Genomic DNA, 19812 nt, shown 5'->3' with positions numbered 1-19812 from the left:
TCTTCGCTTTTTTCCCCCCCCACTTTAAATAGACCTCTTATTATGCGGAGTGAAACACAAGACAGGTGTTGAAATGCTGCGTCTGACAGTTAACAAGAATCCAACCACACTGCACACTGCATATTCAAGAACCTGCGGTGCCGGGGAGGGTTCGGAGGCCCTTTCACACTTGTTATCGGGATGCTACGCCTTCGGTGCTCCGGAAGTATATTGTGTACGAACTGTACAGCGCTTCCAGTGTCAACCATCAAGATCAAAAGAGAAAAACAGTCATTTTTCTGGGCGGCGGCAGAGATCTATGGCATCGCGAGTTTGTTTGAGGGAGCTAAAGTGAGTGAGAGAGACACCGCCAGCCTGCATTAATCCATTAAGATCTGTGACTAGAAGGGGTTTAGGGTGGAGAAGCATGGCAGGAGGAGTTCATGACAATCAGCCAGCTCTCTGCTGCTCCCCCCCCCCCCCACTGAATTAGCAGGCAGGAAGCACACGCTGCAGCACACGTGTGTGGGGTGCAGACCTTAAAGCTTCCACGCCGTCAGACTGCGACGCACTTCGGACTTGGACCGAAATGTCGTGGTTTGCGCGTGTATGGATTTAGTTGCATATGATTGTGTGTGTGTGTGTGTGTGTGGATGTGATCCAGAGCCAATCAGTGAGATGGGGTTTCTCGTTGCTGACGAGCTTGCCTGGCCTTCTTGGGTTAAAGCCACAAAAGCTTTTTAACTTTCAAGACTTTCCTAGAGGAAAGAAATATTATTTGCCTCCTCAGAAATTGCTCAGCCTCCGTCGTTATCTAAAAGGCCAAATAGTGCATCCAATCAAGGCATTTCAGTGTTTAGTGCAAAGTCATTAAGAAACCATAGTCTTTTCAACTCATCACCGTAATTAGTTCTTTGACATTTTTACGCTCAAGGCGTCATTCTTTTTACAGAGAGACGTAAACTCTCGGTACACAGCGTTGATTTCCATAAGATAATCAGCTACACTGCAATATCTCCAACATCCAGACTGTAAAGCCTCTCGGCGCGGATGCCCTTGACGGACCATCTCAACCGCTCCTTTCATCTGTCCAAGCACAATATTTCATTGCACGGTGTGTGTACCCTTTACTCGGACGTGGCAGCGACGCGGACCCATCTTGGGTATGAGTCTGTGTGTCACAACTACACACACACACACACACACACTCCAAAGAGCAGAATGTGTTTACAGCTAATTTACCGAGTAGGGGCAGTCACTCTCATTGCTTTATAAAATCACGGCCCTGTGGAGCAATTTAGTGAAACGTCAAGCCGACCAAGTCAACCCGGGAGAGACTATTGTCACTTTCCACACGCATTCTCATTTAGAGAAAAGGTTATTTTGGATCATATTACAGGGGGGGGGGGGGGAGGAAACCACATCCAAACACTGTCCTTGGTGAAATAGGAAAATGATCACCCTCCGTTTCCACCCCACATCGTAACCGTCTCTGAAGATCCACAGTTAAAAGTTGCCATATTTGATTCGCTCGTTGCCAAGTATCTCATTTAAAAAAAAAAACAATAATAATGATAAAAATGTGGTCCCAGATACAGAGACACGTAACAAAAGGAAAACAGACAGAGCTGCACTTCGGTTTTGATCCATTTTCTTTCTACATTACTCCTCCTCTGTTGTCTCATAGGCAGTGTGATCGGGACAAATCTCCAGACTGCGAGTGCCAGCGTATTCTATTCTACCTGAAACAATGGCCAGTTTGTTTAGTGATCTTTCCCTGTGTGTGTGTGTGTGTGTGTGTGTGTGTGTGTACCCACCTCTGTACTGCTCAGGCTTAATTGAAGGCATAGTGAGGATTGTCATTAGTATGTGAGACACATGGTTTCGCCGGGCTAGCTAGCTCTCTGCAGCTAACAAGGCAGGTGGAGGGGTCAAGGGGGGAAGTGGAGAGACTGGGAATGTTTTTTGAGGTTTTTTTTAGCCACGGAAATTGTAACTTCTCAACTCATATTTGTATGAACACACACGTTATACATGTAGTTTTGGAGTATCAGTTTATCGTACATTGTCCACAATATGGCTTTAAAATGTATTATGTTTGCAATGGGTCTTTAGTGCAGGGGTTCCTAAAGTGGGGTTTGGGGACCCCATAAGTTCTGTGGCACTGCTGGAGGGTTCACAAAATAATCATCTATAAATCATTCAATTGTGCTTTATTAAAACGTGAATAGCTACAGACGGGGGACATAAAACAAGCTAATTGTGTCCATTACTCCTAACTGCGTTAGCTCTGGGCCTATAGAAACTCAGATTTGATTGTGACATGGAAGAATTTAATTATTTTGAAGTTAAGGCACTTACTGAAATTCGGCTTCAGATTGGTAAATTTACCAATCTTGATTCATTAGGACTACGCCAGTCTTGCTACTCTTCCTTTTCTAAAAGCTTTCATGATCAATTACTTGAAAAGTAGGGTAGAATGCTTTCAATTAGAGTCTAAATGCAATTTGAATTTGCAAATGTCCTTGCTTTTGGACTAATAAATCCTTCTCATTTTATCTTTTCGTAGCATGATTCAAATTGAAATGAGCTTTTGTTTACCCCTATGAAACATTCATTTAGTATTTAGCTAAAAATGCTGAGGAGATAGTTCCTTTGACATCTAACACTACAGATCGTACTGAATAATGTGCTTAATTGGTGTAACGATATTGTGTAAGACCTTCATGTGGTGCATTATAACCACTAATTTGCCAATGGACCATCCAAACAAAGCGGGATCTTGAATGGCGACAGGTATTGGGGCAGAGAAATCTCTTTGGGCTTAATGGCTGTCCGATTACATTAACTCCTGTCAGGCTTCACACCACACAGCTGAATGCTAATTGAAACAAACCAGCATGTGAATAAGCTTTGGCTCACTGACTGCCTCTTGTTGCTTTGTTGAACACAAAGGAAACCGCATGTGTTGAGAAAGTGATTATGTTTTGATCTCTTGTCTGACAACTTCAAGAAATTGCCGCTGAAATAACAATTTGTCAAAAAGTCAGCTACATGTGGCCACATAGAGCATTAATGGCCTGCATGTGATTTGTGAAACAGTTTGTACATGCGTGCATATTGCGTGCGTGCGCTGGCACATTATTATGCTGGCGTGGGAGTCCCAGTATGTGCATTGTGAGTACATGCGTTTGTGGTGGTAAACATGTGTTAAAAGGTGCGAGAGCTCCCTCTTCTTGTGCAAGCAGGACAAAATCAACTTTGGAACACAATAGTGTCGACACAAGAATATTTTTTGTAATTTGCTGATATTATACGATTACATTGTGTATGATACTTCTCAAGACAATTGAACGTTTTGGGCGTTGCTTCATATGTTTTTGCATGCTACGGTTAGCACATTCTTTAAAGGCGGCAACTGCTTCGAGAAGAGCATTTTTGGGCGGTGTGAGCACAGACCCTTTGTCCAACAAGAAAAGAAAAAAAAAAAGAGGGGGGGAGAACATGGTCAAACCCCCCCCCCCGAAGCTACAATGCATATCACCTGTTTCCCAGACATGCGCCATACAGATGACAGAGAGGCGGTTACAGGAAAGGCGCGCGCGCGCGCTGCAATGAGCGGGTCCAGGTGAGGGACGATAAGTCACCTTCACTGTCTGTGCACGACGCTCGGAGGACCCCAGCAGCCTGCCTCCTTCGCTGCGCACCGCCCCCGCCGACGCCTCCGCAGCCAATGGGAGGCCGCGCGCGAGGTGACTGGACGTTCCATAAACGCCTATTTTGCTTTTTTTGGTGCTGGTGGAAAGGTATTCGGTTGTTTTCTCGTTGACTCTCTTACTCCAACGCGTTGTTATTGCGTGTGTATGTTTTTTTTTCTTCCTTCCGTTATTACTACTCTCGCAGAGCTTTTTTTGCTTCTTCTTCTTCTTCTTTCTCCCGCGGCGCACGGGACAAGGGCTGCAGGTCTTTCCACGCCCACGAGTCCGCTGCGTTTTAGTTTTTGTGCTCCGGTACTCCCGCTACAGCGCGGCGCGTCGCCTCTCTCTCCTCCTCCTCCTCCTCCTCCTCCCCGGCACGCTGCCGCTGCTCCAAGCCGACGCTTCTCACCGGCTCTCACGCTTCGGTCCGTCCGAGACTGCCGCGGCGGTCCGTATCACCCGACAGCCCGACACCAGAATGGTCATGGTGAGTAGATGTCGCGGAGTATCCTTCCGCCCACCCCCGGGTCGGTCTTTCATGTCACCTGTAGTATAGCCCCCCCCCCTCCCCGCCCGCCCGCTGCGGGCAGACAGGTAGTGCCGTGCGGGTTAGTTTTTTCGGTGCTTACACCGCACATAGCCTGTCGATATACGTATGAATTAAAAAAAAAATTAGAAAAGCCGAATGGATTTCAAGGCTCCACCTGTGCGGACAGGTGTGTGCCGACTGCACGTGCGTTTGTTTTGCACGCGCGTCCATTCTGATTTAAATCCCGCCAGATATGAATGAGGAATAATCTACATTCACACAATTTCTTTTTTTATGTATTTTAAACGACGTGTTGATATTTGTAGTATTTCAGAAACAGGCTATTATTCTAAACTAGAATTCCGTAAATGCGTCGATCATTACTGTTGTGGAACACAAACGGCTGTTGTTCTGTGAGTGTGTGTGTGTGTGTGTGTGTGTGTGTGTTTTTGTTTCGTGTGGAAGTAAAAGTGGGAATGAGCGCGCACAAAGCCATGCAAATGTTTTAATATGCACCCAGTAATGGCTCATTTATGTACACCGCGCTGCGCAGGCATCCTGTTAGGCCTACCGTATAGTGCCGGAGGCTGCGATCGCTCCCCCCGGAGCTCCGCTCCGCCCGGCTCCCTCCAGCACACACCTCAGCGGCGATTGATTGCTTTGCTGGGATCCAGAGAAGCTTTTTCTCTGCCAAGCCAGGCTGAGGCTGGCGTGTGCCGGCGAGGGCTCGGAGCCAGAGAGCGAAGGTGTTAACGCCGAGCGGAGGAGGAGGAGAAGGGGGGGGGGGCGGGTGTGAAGGCTGACAGGCAAGTCAGAAAGCCAATCAGAGGCTGCAAAAGAGAGGTGCGGGAGGGGATAGTGGGGAGAGGGGGGGGGCTCTGACCTTCCAGCAAAGCAGGCGACTGGGCGGATGGCTGTGAGGAGGAGGAGGGAGGGAGGGGAGGGAGGGGAGGTGAGCCCGGCTCTCTCTCTCTCTCTCTCTCTCTCATCCAAGCAAACCATTCTCCTCTCAGCATCAGCGGAAGAAGGCGATGCTCGCGTCGCGCTCCGCCAGTGTGCTGCTCCCCGCTCGCCGCTAAGACTCCAGCCCGAAAAAACCGGAAGAGAGAGCGAGAGAGAGAGAAAGGCACTGTGAGGAGAATCAGGAGACAGCATCAGAGGAGACCGAGACAGGAAGGGAGTGAGAGAGAGAGAGTAGGGGAGTTGTGCTTGCTGAGGCTTCAGCGGTTGCGTGAGGAGGGAGAAGAGAGAGAGAGAGAGAGAGAGAGAGAGCGTGAGACCACGGCCGGCGTCTCCCGAATGGAGTGGAATGGGTTTAAGATGGTAAGGAGAGAAGCCTGCCGCTCTATTCCGCCGCACACATCCTTAACCTTTGTTTGATTCCTAGAGCAGGTTGTGGAATTACTATCACGGGCAGTAGTTCGTACTCCAGCAGCGCAGGCAACCAATACTACAAAACTAGCTGCTGTGCAGAATGTTAAGTTCTTCCATACAGGGAGGTGGGCTACGGCACCGGGGTTAGACCTACCAGGTTTGGTGGGCGGGATGAGGAACGGAAGGGGGGGGGGGGTGGTGATAGGCAGGCGTGGATGGAGGGACGCAGCCAGACTTCCTAATAGAAGATGTGTGGAGGCAGGAGTAGAGGTTAGCAGGGATGGGGAGGGGAGCGCAGGGAGGGGAACAGCACCCATTTTATCTTCAAGCCAGGGCTGGAGGTGTCCCCCCCCCCCCCCCTCCCTTACCCACCTCCCAACCGCACCTTCCCCCCTTTCCTGCCTTTGCACCACTCTGAGATATTTCCCTGCGTATACATGTCTCATAGTACTGCAGCAGAGATGGAAGGCACGTTATTGATGCTGAATGTGCTGTGAGATGGGGGGGGGGGGTAGAACTGGACTATTGTGGATTTTGCATTCATGTATGCAAAGTAGCCCGTGTTGAATTATTCAAGTAGCCATGTTATCCGTCACCCTGCTTGTGATGCAGAGTGCGAGTTTTGCGCCTGTCCTTAAGTTGTGCCGGAGTCTGAGAACGATCACGCGCGCGCCTGGATGGCAACAGACGGTGATGCTGCGCAGGTTGTAGATTTCAACCCCCCCCCATCGCTTATATACGAGTGCTTGAGCGAATATGACCACGCGCTCCCGGTTTTGTGGTGTGCGAGTGTCGACGTGAGCGAAACCCTAATAACCCGCGAGCAATCCGCTTTGCTCGGCATCGCGAGCCTCAAACTGTCAATCTATTCATCCGCTCATAGCCATGACGTCCAAGACAGGTTGGCTAGCAAAAACCAGCGGCCACATGTTTCTTTCCCCTCGCGTCGTCTTCCCCGGTCATCTAAGACAGAGTTTCATTTAACCGCCAATATAGAGTCAATACAATGACTCGCACACGTGTGTGTGTGTGGTCGGCAAGTAAATGTTTGATTGTTTGCGTGTTGGCTTCTTTCCACTAGATGCATTCAAAATGCTGATTGAAACAAGGGTGACTTCCCCCCCCCCCGTCCTGGTGTGCTGTCGTGTCCCTGGATGCTCGCGGCTTGCGCCCCCTCGTGTGCGTGCACAGATGGCGGGGGGGGGGGGGGGGGGGGGGGCTAGCGGGAACGAGGAGTCGGGCGTGTACGGCGGAGAAAAAGGGTGTTTATCGTCTATAGCGTGGATATGGATTGGAATAGTTTACTAGTGGGGGGAGAGGATGGAGGGGATGGAGTTAAAGGGAGAATGAGAAGGAAAAGCCATCAGTATTGAAGGCATTAGATTCTGTGTGAGATTGCACCATAAAGCCTCCTGATGGAAAACAGTGGGGGACAGCCCATAATTTCACACACACACATACACACACACACACACACACACTCACGCACAAACAAACAAACAAACAGTGGCTTTAAGACCCTCAGGCAGAACACCACGAGCTCCAAGGTTACACATCAATGCTAATGAGGTGTGTGTGTGTGTGTGTGTGTGTGTGAGGAATTTATTAGCGTCACCGAGTGTGTGTGCGCTTGGTAATTTACATGTAATTGGTGATCAGAGACACATGAGCTAAGGATAGGTGCTTAGCTCTTCAGTCCTGGGGGTGATTATCGGTCTGCGGGACAACGAAGACGATTCTGCCGGCACAACGGAAACAGAAATGCTACTTCATTAGTCGCGTCACGCGGGAGCCTGTGACGCGCTGCGTCTGCCTGTGTTGTCGGTTCTGTGAGTGTGTCTACGCGTGCATCGGAGGAAAGGAGGGGGGGGGGGGGGGGGTTGACTGACGTGTGTCCAGCTGCAGACTGACGTGGTTAACTAGAGCCTCAACGCCAAGAAAATAGAGTCCGAGAGAGGGAGAAGTGGATCGAAACCACGAATGCTGGAGCATCTTTAGAAAATGACAGAGGAATTGGAGTTGAACCCGACACTAAGTTGCTCCCTCCTTATTGTTTCCTAGCTGACGTTAATCTGGAAACATTTAGCTTCTGTTAAATACATGGCTCGAAAGGATTGGTTTCCTTCACCATTTGACACCCCCCGTGATGAACCGCTCACAAACTGAGACGGACCACCCGGACTAGAGCGCTCCATCTCAGAATAACAAAACACAAGCCTTCCCGGTGGGCTTCTTCGCCTTTACAAAGAATCCTTAAAATGCTTTAATAGCAAATTTGACAGTTGATGTTATTTGACTTCTTGGTTACGTCTGGTTGTCTGGCTTTGTTACACGGAATGTCGTGTAAGAATGTCACATGATAGACTTTTTAGAATGAAAACCGGTTAAACAGGTAAGCGGACGCCTTTAGCATTCGTATGCTTATGTGTGTGTCATGTGTATAGTTGTGCTGCCATTAATGTTTGATCCGCCATTTAAGCTCAGAGGTCGCACTGCCGCACAGTAATTAGTCACCGAATGGTAAAATGGTGAATACGGGCGTTAGTTAATATGCACGTGGGTGCGACATGCGTTTGTTTGGAGTGCGTGTGTCCTCAGGTGTCTATGCTACTATATGTGTCCCTCCAGATTTAGGTAAGTGGCCCAGTAAAAAAACAATTAGTTGCAACAGAGATAATCTCCTCTTTTTCTCTGTCAAACCAATCAGAGCCGACTTAAAGATACACGAGCAATTCAGACAAAGACTGAATCCAAGCATATTGAGACAGACAGTATGGGAAATACATAATGTGTTGTTTTGAATAACAAAGCATGGAAAATATTCTCCCAAAGTGCAAACCTGAAAATCAGCATGAAATGTCCCTTTGACCGCAGTTTCTTGGAAACTTACTATGGAAACAGTATGATACACATAAAATCAATTTAGTATTACAACTACTTTGTAAATTGAATGCTATAATTAAACACCTGCAAAATTAAAAACAGTAATACTCAATTTTAAGAAAAAATAGGATTATTTTCTTGCAAAATATGTATTGACTGAATGACACTAGAATAAAAAAACTTCACTTTTAATGAATTATACGTGGTTGACTGGTGATTAAATAAACAACGGCGATTAAGGTAAAGATTGAATTTGTGTGTGGAAAGCCACATCTAAAAAACAATAAATATTTTGAAAGTGCATAACGCAGTATTTAGGCTGTACAGTGTCTGTATGAATATCGCAAGAATATCTTATTGTCTTTAAATGTCTTTTCCACTTTCCTTTAAACAAAAGCTAGATGGAAGCAGTTAATGAGCCAAAAGCCTGTTTGAATAAGAAGCTGCTGTAACAATCTCTGTCCCAATTAGCACGCTTTGGTTTTTAAATATTCCTTTTGTGTGAAGCCTAAACACACATGAAGACTCGCAAAACGGTCCCGTTGAAAATTTAATAGGCTTCCACAGCGATTTCCTTCATTTATTTAAAATGTGTCTTCTTTTTTTTTTTTTTTTGCCTCTCTTTTTAAAAAGCCAAAAAAATCTGAGAGGCATGGCAAGGGATTCCGCTGTGAGGGGCGCAGCGTTCACAAATACTAGACCTAATTCCTTTGGCAGCAGCTCAAACTGCTACAGACAGACACATAATCAGCTGGGGAGTGTTAGCGCCTCAGCCCACTAGCAAACACAGGACCGAGCCCTTGTTGTGCGTCGCTGCCTTTCAGAATAAATATCCCGATGGAAAATACAGCGGGAGGAAAGAATTCATGTGTGTGTGTGTGTGTGTGTGTGTGTGTGGCTCTTTGTTCAGTCAACGATACACAGAGAGAGAGAGAGAGAGAGAGAGAGGTGGGGGAGGGGGGGGGGGGGGGGGGGGGGAAACCGGCTTTTTTAGCTACTTTACTGCTCATTTTCTCTCTCTCTCCCCCCCCCCCTCCTTCTCCCTCTCCTTCCTCCCTTCCTGCGTTCCTCTCATCCTCCACTGTACCGTGTGTGTTTTGGTATTCTCGATGTTTGGATTTGAGTGGCAGGTTCTCCTAGGATGGCACACAAGCGGCTGACTCGTCTCATCTGCATTTTGCATCCGAGGGAAAAAAAAAAAAAAGAAAGAACAGAAAGCAGCGGAAAGCTTCAGCAGTCAAGCAGGCTGAGTGTGTGTGTGTGTGTGTGTGTGTGCGCGCACATTGCCTGTTGTTTGGCTTTTGGCAGCTTAACCGGGCCCAGCGCTGTTGCCGTGTAATGTTTAAAGGACATTTCAAGGTCACGCTTTCGACAGTCTGCGCCGCCTCTGCCATATTAAACATTCACATATTTCTGTAGCTGGATGAATTATAGATTTAACATGCAACTGAACACGCCACCAAATGGCACCATTGTGGATGGTAATAGACACATCAGGGCTCACAAATAAGGCCTCCCCCATGGCGGCCTTGCAATGAAGCGATCTCAGAGAGCGGAGGTAGACGGTTCTTTTTGCAAGTCACTGTGGTCAGTGACTCATGAAGATCGGGGGCCACTGTACGTAAAGATCATAATACCGCGGCTGACAGCCTACATCTAAAAAAAGAAAAGGCTCTCTCCTCGTGAATTAATAAGAGAAAATCCGGAGTAATGTGACGCGACTTGACTAATTCCTTTCGGGTCTGGCCTTTTCAGGAGGTAGAACTCGCGAGACCAGAGGTGGCCAACCAGCCACGTCTAATGCCGGTTTCCCTTCGAAATCGACAGGGAGCGCCGTCCTCCCCTCGCGGTATAACTAAGGGAAACCGGAGGGAACGTTCCACGCGATACCTTATCGACACTGATGAACGTCAACTGTCAAGTAAATATCGAGCGGTAGAGAACGGAAGAAAAAAGTCCCTAAAAAGGAGAGGAGGAGGAGGAGGAGGAGGAGGAGTAAGCGAGCGAGGAAATGAGATAAAGCTGTCTGCTATCTCCTGGCTCTGCTCCGGCGCGCGCGTTGTCAAAGCTGAAACGCCGTTGGAGAATTTCCTCCGCGGCAAATCGGTTAGCGGCTTCTGTACGTCGCCTACATGCATATACACTCACCGGCCACTTTATTAGGTACCCCATGCTAGTAACGGGTTGGACCCCCTTTTGCCTTCAGAACTGCCTCAATTCTTCGTGGCATAGATTCAACAAGGTGCTGGAAGCATTCCTCAGGGAGTTTGGTCCATATTGACATGATGGCATCACACAGTTGCCGCAGATTTGTCGGCTGCACATCCATGATGCGAATCTCCCGTTCCACCACATCCCAAAGATGCTCTATTGGATTGAGATCTGGTGATTGTGGAGGCCATTTGAGTACAGCGAACTCATTGTCATGTTCAAGAAACCAGTCTGAGATGATTCCAGCTTTATGACATGGCGCATTATCCTGCTGAAAGTAGCCTTCAGAAGTTGGGTACATTGTGGTCATAAAGGGATGGACATGGTCAGCAACAATACTCAGGTAGGCTGTGGCGTTGCAACGATGCTCAATTGGTACCAAGGGGCCCAAAGAGTGCCAAGAAAATACTCCCCACACCATGACACCACCACCACCAGCCTGAACCGTTGATACAAGGCAGGATGGATCCATGCTTTCATGTTGTAGACGCCAAATTCTGACCCTACCATCCGAATGTCGCAGCAGAAATCGAGACTCATCAGACCAGGCAACGTTTTTCCAATCTTCTATTGTCCAATTTCGATGAGCTTGTGCAAATTGTAGCCTCAGTTTCCTGTTCTTAGCTGAAAAGAGTGGCACCCGGTTTGGTCTTCTGCTGCTGTAGCCCATCTGCCTCAAACTTAGACGTACTGTGCGTTCAGAGATGCTCTTATGCCCACCTTGGTTGTAACGGGTGGTTATTTGAGTCACTGTTGCCCTTCTATCAGCTCGAACCAGTCTGGCCATTCTCCTCTGACCTCTGGCATCAACAAGGCATTTCCGCCCACAGAACTGCCGCTCACTGGATGTTTTTTCTTTTTCGGACCATTCTCTGTAAACCCTAGAGATAGTTGTGCGTGAAAATCCCAGTAGATTAGCAGTTTCTGAAATACTCAGACCAGCCCTTCTGGCACCAACAATCATGCCACGTTCAAAGTCACTCAAATCACCTTTCTTCCCCATTCTGATGCTCGGTTTGAACTGCAGGAGATTGTCTTGACAATGTCTACATGCCTAAATGCACTGAGTTGCCGCCATGTGATTGGCTGCTTAGAAATTAAGTGTTAACGAGCAGTTGGACAGGTGTACCTAATAAAGTGGCCGGTGAGTGTATGTATGCAAGGGGGAGTGTCTCCCCCTGGGCATTTTTCAATTACCGTACGGCAGCAGAGGGAAAGGGGGGGGGGGGGGCATTAATCTGCTCGTTTGAATGCACGCCACCGTCCTAACGGCCGAGCCGGCGGGCCTCATCTGTCAGCTGTGCCGGTACACGTTCCGAGGCTTTGGGTGTCTCTCGCCGCTCGCCCCCGCCGCGGCAGAAGCCGTCTCTAGATTTGCACAACTCTCGAGATTAGATCCCCCCCCCCCAGAAAACGGGCTCGGTACAATTGCTCTGAATTGATTGGGTAATGAAGAGTAGAAAGCAACTTAATGGTTTAGCTGTGACAGCATATTTTCAGAAAAAAGCATGAAGAAATCCGTCCTACAGGTTGATTGATGTTGCTGAATAATTGAGCTTATAACTATACCAAAGACCAAGAAATGAAACTACAAATGACATTTTGGATATTTCATAATGTCACTCAGCATACGGAGAAGGTTGCCAGGAGATTTGCCACAGGATAGATATGAATATTTTATCTCGTCGTCCCCCTCCTCAACATCTCCATGTAGTTTTGATTTATTCATTGACTCCATCAAACTGTTCCCTCATTAAGACAGATGACTGACGGCTGTCCTTTTGCCTCGCAGCTATTTGATTATATGAACTCCAGTTCAGAGCTAGATCAATAACCAGATTAGCGAGACACACACACACACACACACACACGCGCTGCCACGCCCTCTCACAGTTCCCAGTGCTGTGGGAGAAATTCACCCGTCGGTCGGATCGTGTCTATGTGATTTAGCATTATGCCCTCACTGCAAGGCGCACGCACGCGCACACGCACACACACACAGGCAGGCATCGTCTGAGATGTAGCTGATGGGGGAAAACCAGTGATTGGATTAGGAGGGCCCTGCCTCTGCTTAGCAGCAGGGCCGGTCTGCCTCCCTCTTGTACTCGGTGCAAACTGTACGGCAGCTTTGTGTTCTTACACCTCCAGGCAGGTTTTTGAATAACTGTTCCACAAAGCCAATATTACCACTTCCAGCCTCAAACCAGTTTTAATTCAAACCTACTGAGAATTATCATTAAGAATGGAGTTCAGTCAAAGGAGTTTACAAGTTTCTTATTTAGGTGGGGGAACAATCTTTTCTTCATTTGGGCCCTTTATAGGTGCACGGAACGTAGCACGAGTAGGCTGGAGCATTCGAGGAGTGTACTTTCTAGTTGGCTGAATTGCTTGTATCTAACCTGATACATGCAGTAGCGTTGTGCAGTCGGGTAGTTGCGTGTGAATGTGTGCGTTGCTGCCCGTTTTGCATTGTTTACGTACATTCCGGGGTCATTTCGGCACATTCCGCTGAAGATAGCAGATTGCTTCTCTAAAATGGCTGGTTGCCTGCACAGGTGCGTGGCCCGCGGTCACCTGCCAGCTACCTGCGGAGGTGGCGTCCTCGCTCTTGACAAGCGGCGCTGACTCGGGAAAGATCATCCCGCTCTCTCCCTATGCCTCACTGTCCCAGCACGGCTAAAAGCAACTTCAGCTCGACACGGGGGAAGAGCACTGCACGGAAACACGAGCTATTCCCGGAAATGGTGCAGGTCTATTTGTCGTAGCAGTGCTGTAGACCCGGGCGTAGTGTCGCAAAGTTATTGATACACAATTGTGATCTTTCAGCAAAGATGATCTTTCCCTAATGACAAAGGCGGAGAGAGAAGACTTAATATCCCAGGAACACTTTGAGGGAATATTCTCAGGTTTGGCCACCTGAACTCAAGGTTGAACTGATTTGATTTGTGGTCAGAGGTCCAGGTAAAATTTTGCAACATTCACAGTTTTTCTTCATCCATTTTCATCCATAGTTGCTTTCTGGAGCCTCGGATCACCATCGATCATAGTCAAAAGTAACACAGCAAGATGCTAAATTCCAATGTGAAACTTTATCCTGCTTAAAAAAAAAAAAAAGATTAATACTAACTGAATAGGCCCTGCATGTAAGATGGATATCGTCTCCACTAAACCTTTAAGTACATTAATGATGTTTAATTGGGATAAAATCCACGAGACGTTGATTTAGCCTCTTTAATCCGACGAAATGTCCTCGCTAAGGGCTTTGACGGCGATCGCTCCCATCCGTCACACCGGGGGATTACAGCAGGACGGACAGCGATGCACAGCGGGGACATCTCGCTGATTTGACTGAACTGGGAGAGAGGAGATGCTGGCAGCAGAAGCTCGATCTGGCACGAGGGCTGCCAAGCTGTTGATGGGGATTTGATGCTGTTGGAGGGAAGGTTTCTGCTGGAATGATGTTGCCGCCTTGATGTGACGCTGTGGATTGGATAGAGAAATGGGGGTCATGGGGCCTCAAAACGAGGGACTGCTCCTGGCGCCTGAGTGCAAAAAGGGGAACTGTGATGAGAACCTGCGAGGTTGGGGCTGGGACCCAGGGACCGGGACTCCGGTTGACAGGCCAGGCCTTCAATTCCAAGGCCTGGTCCCTGCGCTGCAGGCGTCAGCCAAAGAGCTAGGCAGGTGTCCAACTGATCTCACACCCCCACAAAGGGAGAACTGTAGAGCACCAGTCACTGGAGCTGCACAAATTGAAGTGTCATCTCCAGAGTGAAGATGCTCACCAATTTTCTGCATGCGTTGGTGCAGAGTTGGGATTCAGCCAGTGGACAAATGGCTCTAGTTTCTCCCTCAGTTTGGATGAGCAAAGGAGACCATGCTGTGTGTGTGTGTGTGTGCGTGTGTGTGTTAGAGAGAATGTGACTGTATATAGAGAGCACTGCAGGTCATTGTCCTTGAATGATGGTTTGTCTTTTGACTGCCCACAATCTGTTTTTGAGAGTCTTTTTAATTAAAGATATTTAAGGGAATACAGTGAGAATAGAATGGAACAAGATACATCGATGGGATTATGATCCTCAAAATGCAAAATTGGGCAAAACTGAAGATTTCAGAAAGATGGGAAACTAAGTGAACAATGCATCAGATAACTCACATTTGAAAACAGCAATCTCTGCCAAAAAAATCATGATTGTGAAATGTCTTGAGGTTATTATATAGATCCTGTCTGACTAACCCCTCTGCAATTGGTTGTATCCTTTACTTACTGAAGCTTGTGCAGACTACCCAGGGACAGTGAAGGAGCGAGTGGGAAAGCAGCATCGATCTCAACGAAAGTCTGAAACACCACAAAAGAGGAAAAAACGATAAAAGGGGGAGTCAAGCCAAAGTTAAATGAAAAATTGCCTACATCCACGTCTGGCGTGGTCTGAAACATTTATTATTCCTAGTCACACAGAGAGAAAATAGTTGCAAGAAGCTAGAAGAAGAGAATAATCCATTCGGTAAAGCAGATGCAGATCGATGAGACTGGAGGCAGGCAGGCCAGGGTGCAACAGAGGAGTGTGTGTGTGTGTGTGTTGAGTATCCGTAATGTGTCTCTGAGCTTGCGTGCATGAGACGTCCCAGATTACTTTCCTCCGATTGATCCGGCCCAGCATCCGTCTGACCCCTAGGACATTTCAGAGCTCGGAAGATGCTGTCGGAGGTGGATCGAGGGCGGGCAAGAGAGGAAGAGAGAGAGAGAGAGAGAGAGACAGACGCCCAAGAAGAAAGGGAGAGGAGAGAGAAAAACTAAAATCAATAGCACAGAGAGCATTACAGGGAGCTCGACTGGCCGAGGAGTAAAGTCGTATAAGTCGTATAAGTCGTATTAATCTCTATGTGTCTCAGTCAGTTTGATAGGAACTCCAATTCAACCACTTTGGAGGAAAGAGCGGGAGTTTTTGCAGGTGATGCGAGGAATTGAAAAGGGACGCGTGGCACAGGTTGTCCATGTTTTACGTTGTCGTCGTGGGTCTCGTATCGAAAAAGAAAAAACCCTGCGAGCCATAAGGAGATCACTAATAATATCTGAAGCGAGAGGGGGGAGGCCAAGCCTCCCGAGTCAGATGGTTTGCATGTTTGGCTCCATTTTGTAGCTGCCAGGCAGTGGAGAGATCCTGCAGCATACTGTCTACTCCGCAGTCACTCCAGCCTCCATCTACCCCGGCCAAGTCAGGCTAAATTGATTGTCTAAGCTCTGCGAGAGGAGGAGGAGGAGGAGGAGGTGGAGGGAAGCCTGCGCCAGGCCAGCATTACAAAGTGCTGTTTTTTACTGGTAAAAAACGCAGCAGAGGAGTGACGAAGGTGAACAGGACAGGGAAGGATAACACAAGCTCCTTGGTAGTTTCCCCTTTTAGCTTGTGCCATAAGTGCCGTGAGACTGTGGAGGAGAGACCGAGATCCCATTTGTGCCCTAATGTAAAAGAACAAAAAGACTCGTACAATTGATTCGCACAGAGTAAAGGAAAACTAAAAAGAAAACCGATGTTCACTTCCCCCGATAAGACGCGTCCTATTCGACTGCAGTGCCGGGCCACCATTGGCCGAGAGCCCAAGGAGACAGGAAGCACTTTTGTGGCATCAAATATTAATGGCGTTATAGAGTGTATCGATTATATAATACGTTTTCCCAGCATCTGAGCACGGACTGAAATGTATTCCCTGAATAATTGAAAATGTATCCATGAGCAGTTTTTCATCTCAATGGTTGGTGGATGTAATTGCATTGCACCCTTATTCCAGTGTTACTTGAGATTTTATCAGAAGACGCACGTGTGCGCTCATGTGATGAACGCGAGGGCAGCGGGGGAAAGATGAAGAAAGATGAAATTGCGTGTGCGTTACGCCCGAGACGGTGTTTGTTTTGCCAAAACGGCTCGCGCCATGAATATTGAGCACCGAGCAGCGCAGACACTCGCGCCCACTTCTGACAATGCTCTCTCGCACTATACGTCCGCTGTCGAAATGGAGACGCATGCATCTGCTTGCCGCTTCTTGCAACCGCGTGTGTGTGTGTGTGTGTGTGCACGCCGCCGCCTCACTGGGCTCGCTGCGGCGCTCCATTCCCCTTCCATCTCCCTTTCGCTCTTTCCAACTGGCTTAATAATTCACCTGGTCGGCCTCGGCCCAACTGCGTGAGCTGGACCTATCACAGCTAAAAGTTTCACACGGTTTTATTCTAAATCTAAATTTAAACTGAAACTTTGATTCACCAAGTAGAAACGGACTGGTATATTTTACTCCACCTTTATTCAACAGTTACCCCAATTCCCCCACCTGACTAAAACAAAGCTGCCTCGACTGGATATTTCTACGGGGTCATCCCCAAAATATCCCAGAATTCATGATTTACCTGTCAGCTAGAAATGATATTCTCCGTCGTCTCCTGACCTTCCTGCCCTTCTGCATCTGCTTTTTCCCTTTCAAGCTGACAGTTCACTCTCATTTAGACCTCCATTATGCATTTCTGCTCCAGTTTACAAGACACATTGACAACAGAGCATGTACAGCCCTTTTCTCTACTCCCCCACCTCTGTCTATCTCTTTCTTTGAAGTATTGGAAGTGTCTTCCCCATTACTCAGCCCTTGCCCCCCCTCCCATCTGATCTCTCGCACCCTTTCTTCATCTCGCTGCAGGAGTAAATGAAGGCAGAGGTCATCCCTCCTCTCGTCCTCCTCTCCTGCTAAATTGGCTGCTTGTAGCATCCGCGGATATCTGCGGGCGTTTAAGCCGCCCCCCCACCCCGCTCTGCAGAGCTAGTGAACCGACTTCCTGCTCATTTGTGGCGTTTCTGTCTCCTCGACCACGGACTTGTTTACCCAGAGAGAGCATGAGGGGAAACCCTCATTATAAACCCCGCCAAGGTCACTGTAGTCACCACGCCAATCTGCCACTTTCGACACACGCGTGGAATTTTATTCAATTAGTCTCGACGATTATTAAAACAGATGGGGGGGGGGGAAAACATGGAAGGAATACTCTTCATTCATCCCCATTTCTATTTTAGAAATTCCATTCTCACATTTGTCTCAACATTGTCCCCAGGGACAAAGCCCTCACCCACCTCACCGGTCACACTGACCAAACCCATCGGGAGCCACCTGTCTTTGTTTGACTGGTGGACTACACGAGGTGCATCTGTATTTTTTTTCCAGTGAGCCGCCATCCCCCCCCCATCACCCTCCACACCCCACCCCACACCTAACCCTGCAAAGTGAGTGTATGATGTTGACAGTGGGCCCTGCGCCCCTCCCTCCCTGTGCTCCGCTCCATAGGGGTCGACAGAGACACAGTGGCGTCAGGCAGAGCTCCCACAGCTCCAGGGCTGGGCAGAGAAGGGATTGCTGACACAGCCAAAGATGGTAAGGAGACGAACGGATGGCCCGTCCACCCCACACACCTAATGAAGCAATGTGATCTGATAATGTACTGTGTGATACGCATCCTGCTGACGGGCCGTCGCCACTGGAGCAGAGATTGACACGGGAGAGAGGACCGGGGGGAGGGGGGGGGGGTTGCTACGTTAAAGGATACGCGGTGGGACACAATAATTAGCGGCGGACGTGTTTATCCATTGAGAACGTCCATTTCTGAACGTGTTGATGTTTAAGGGCTTTTACGACCATCCCTTCAAAACAATTGTGCTGTTCCGCTTTCATTAAAACATGCTGCAACCGTGGGCATTTCTGGTGGGCCTCTACTCCCTTGCAGACACTTACTCAAGTTGCTCACGAGTGTAACTTGTCCTCTGTTGCCCCCCTCTCTCCTTTTATTGAGCACTCCAGCACTCATTAAAAATGAATATGTCCCCCAATGCACTTTATAGCAACTGTAGCTTCAGCATTGTTTGATTCCAGCCCAATCACTTTGTCATCCTTAAAGGGACAGTGTTCAGGATGTGTGGCAACCGACTGAACTCCTCCCTTTCTAAGACTATGGTCACATGGGCGGGTCAGTCTCTTCTTTAGCAGAAAGAAAAACACAAAAACAATAGTTTCCGGGCATTTACACTCGAATGACAGTTGAGGATTTCGTTCATTTTCTGCTAGTAGATCCCCAGAAGTACTGCAAGGTTTTCCTTGAGGAGGCCATTTTTATGATTCATCAGCTATCTTCCAAACCCCCGGTGGGCATTGCCATCCTCCGTGTCGCATGTGTCCACGTGCACCCTGCAGCTGGAAGCCAGGTGCTGGTGCCTCTGGCTCATACACCAGCGTAGCATTGCCCCTCGTGAGCAAGAGGAAGCTGCATCCCGAAGAGCGCTGCGTGTCGCACCGAGTCAGCAGGACGGCGCGTTCTGCGCCTCAGTGGGAGTGCTCACGGCCGACATGAAGTGGACTGCCGAGCAGCGCAAATTCTGGTGGGCAGGGTCCCCGTTAATTAGAGGCAGCCATTTTGGTGTGAAAAAAAAGTCCTCAGAAAACGTCCCATGGAGTTGAAAGTCTTACTGACAGAATGCAACGCGGCGGGGAATGTAAACAGATTTAATAAGGCCCTCTCCAATCAGCTCTGTTACGGCTAGATGCCATTCTCTCCTTCCAACCCCCCCCTCTCTGTATCTCTGTCTGTCTCTGTATCTCTGTTGTGGTGGAGCGGTGAGTGAGCAGGAAAGGATACTGTCAAAAGAACAATTTGCATGCAGCTCTCATCTTGAGAGCTTTTAGACATCTCCCTGTCTGTTTGTTTTCTGCTGTGGGTTTGGGCCATTGTTCTGTGTGTGCATGGAAGTGTGTGTGTGTTTAGTATGGGCTTTTCCCCCTCTCTCCGCCTGTGCAACACTGTATGTGTGTGTGTGCGGAATGAGAGGATGAAAGCAGATTAAATACTGACATTTGTGTTGCTCAGGCTTCTAAACACTTGGCCTGAAGGAAAAGAAGAGCACTAGCCCCTTTATAAGATATTCCTCAAGTCAGAGAAAAGATGGCCCCCCCCTACGACATCTCATGGCATTTTACCTGTAGATATTTTATTTGTTATGGTAGGAATATATTCTAACTGCATAAATATTTTTTAGCTGCTCATTCAAATTTACTGCACACCCTTTGACTTTCTTTCATCATCATTTTCAAGGTGGCAACTTAACAGTTGTATTA

The 19812-nt window shown here is 48.2% G+C and overlaps 1 protein-coding gene across 2 annotated transcripts in view; it reads left to right on the top strand.

Moving 5' to 3' along the window:
• elavl4 (ELAV like neuron-specific RNA binding protein 4) overlaps nt 1-19812 on the top strand; it is a 61394-nt gene that overhangs the window by 8756 nt on the left and 32826 nt on the right. For both annotated transcript variants that reach the window (XM_037468729.2, XM_037468727.2), the window contains exon 2: nt 17995-18081. In XM_037468729.2, the coding sequence (XP_037324626.1) occupies nt 17995-18081 (87 nt within the window). The remainder of the gene's footprint in view (nt 1-17994; nt 18082-19812) is intronic.

This window comes from Pungitius pungitius, chromosome 7, assembly GCF_949316345.1.
Source record: "Pungitius pungitius chromosome 7, fPunPun2.1, whole genome shotgun sequence".
Classification (NCBI taxonomy): Eukaryota; Metazoa; Chordata; class Actinopteri; order Perciformes; family Gasterosteidae; genus Pungitius; species Pungitius pungitius.
Note: the sequence above shows the minus strand (reverse complement) of the source record. Positions and strands in the feature narration are given on the sequence as shown.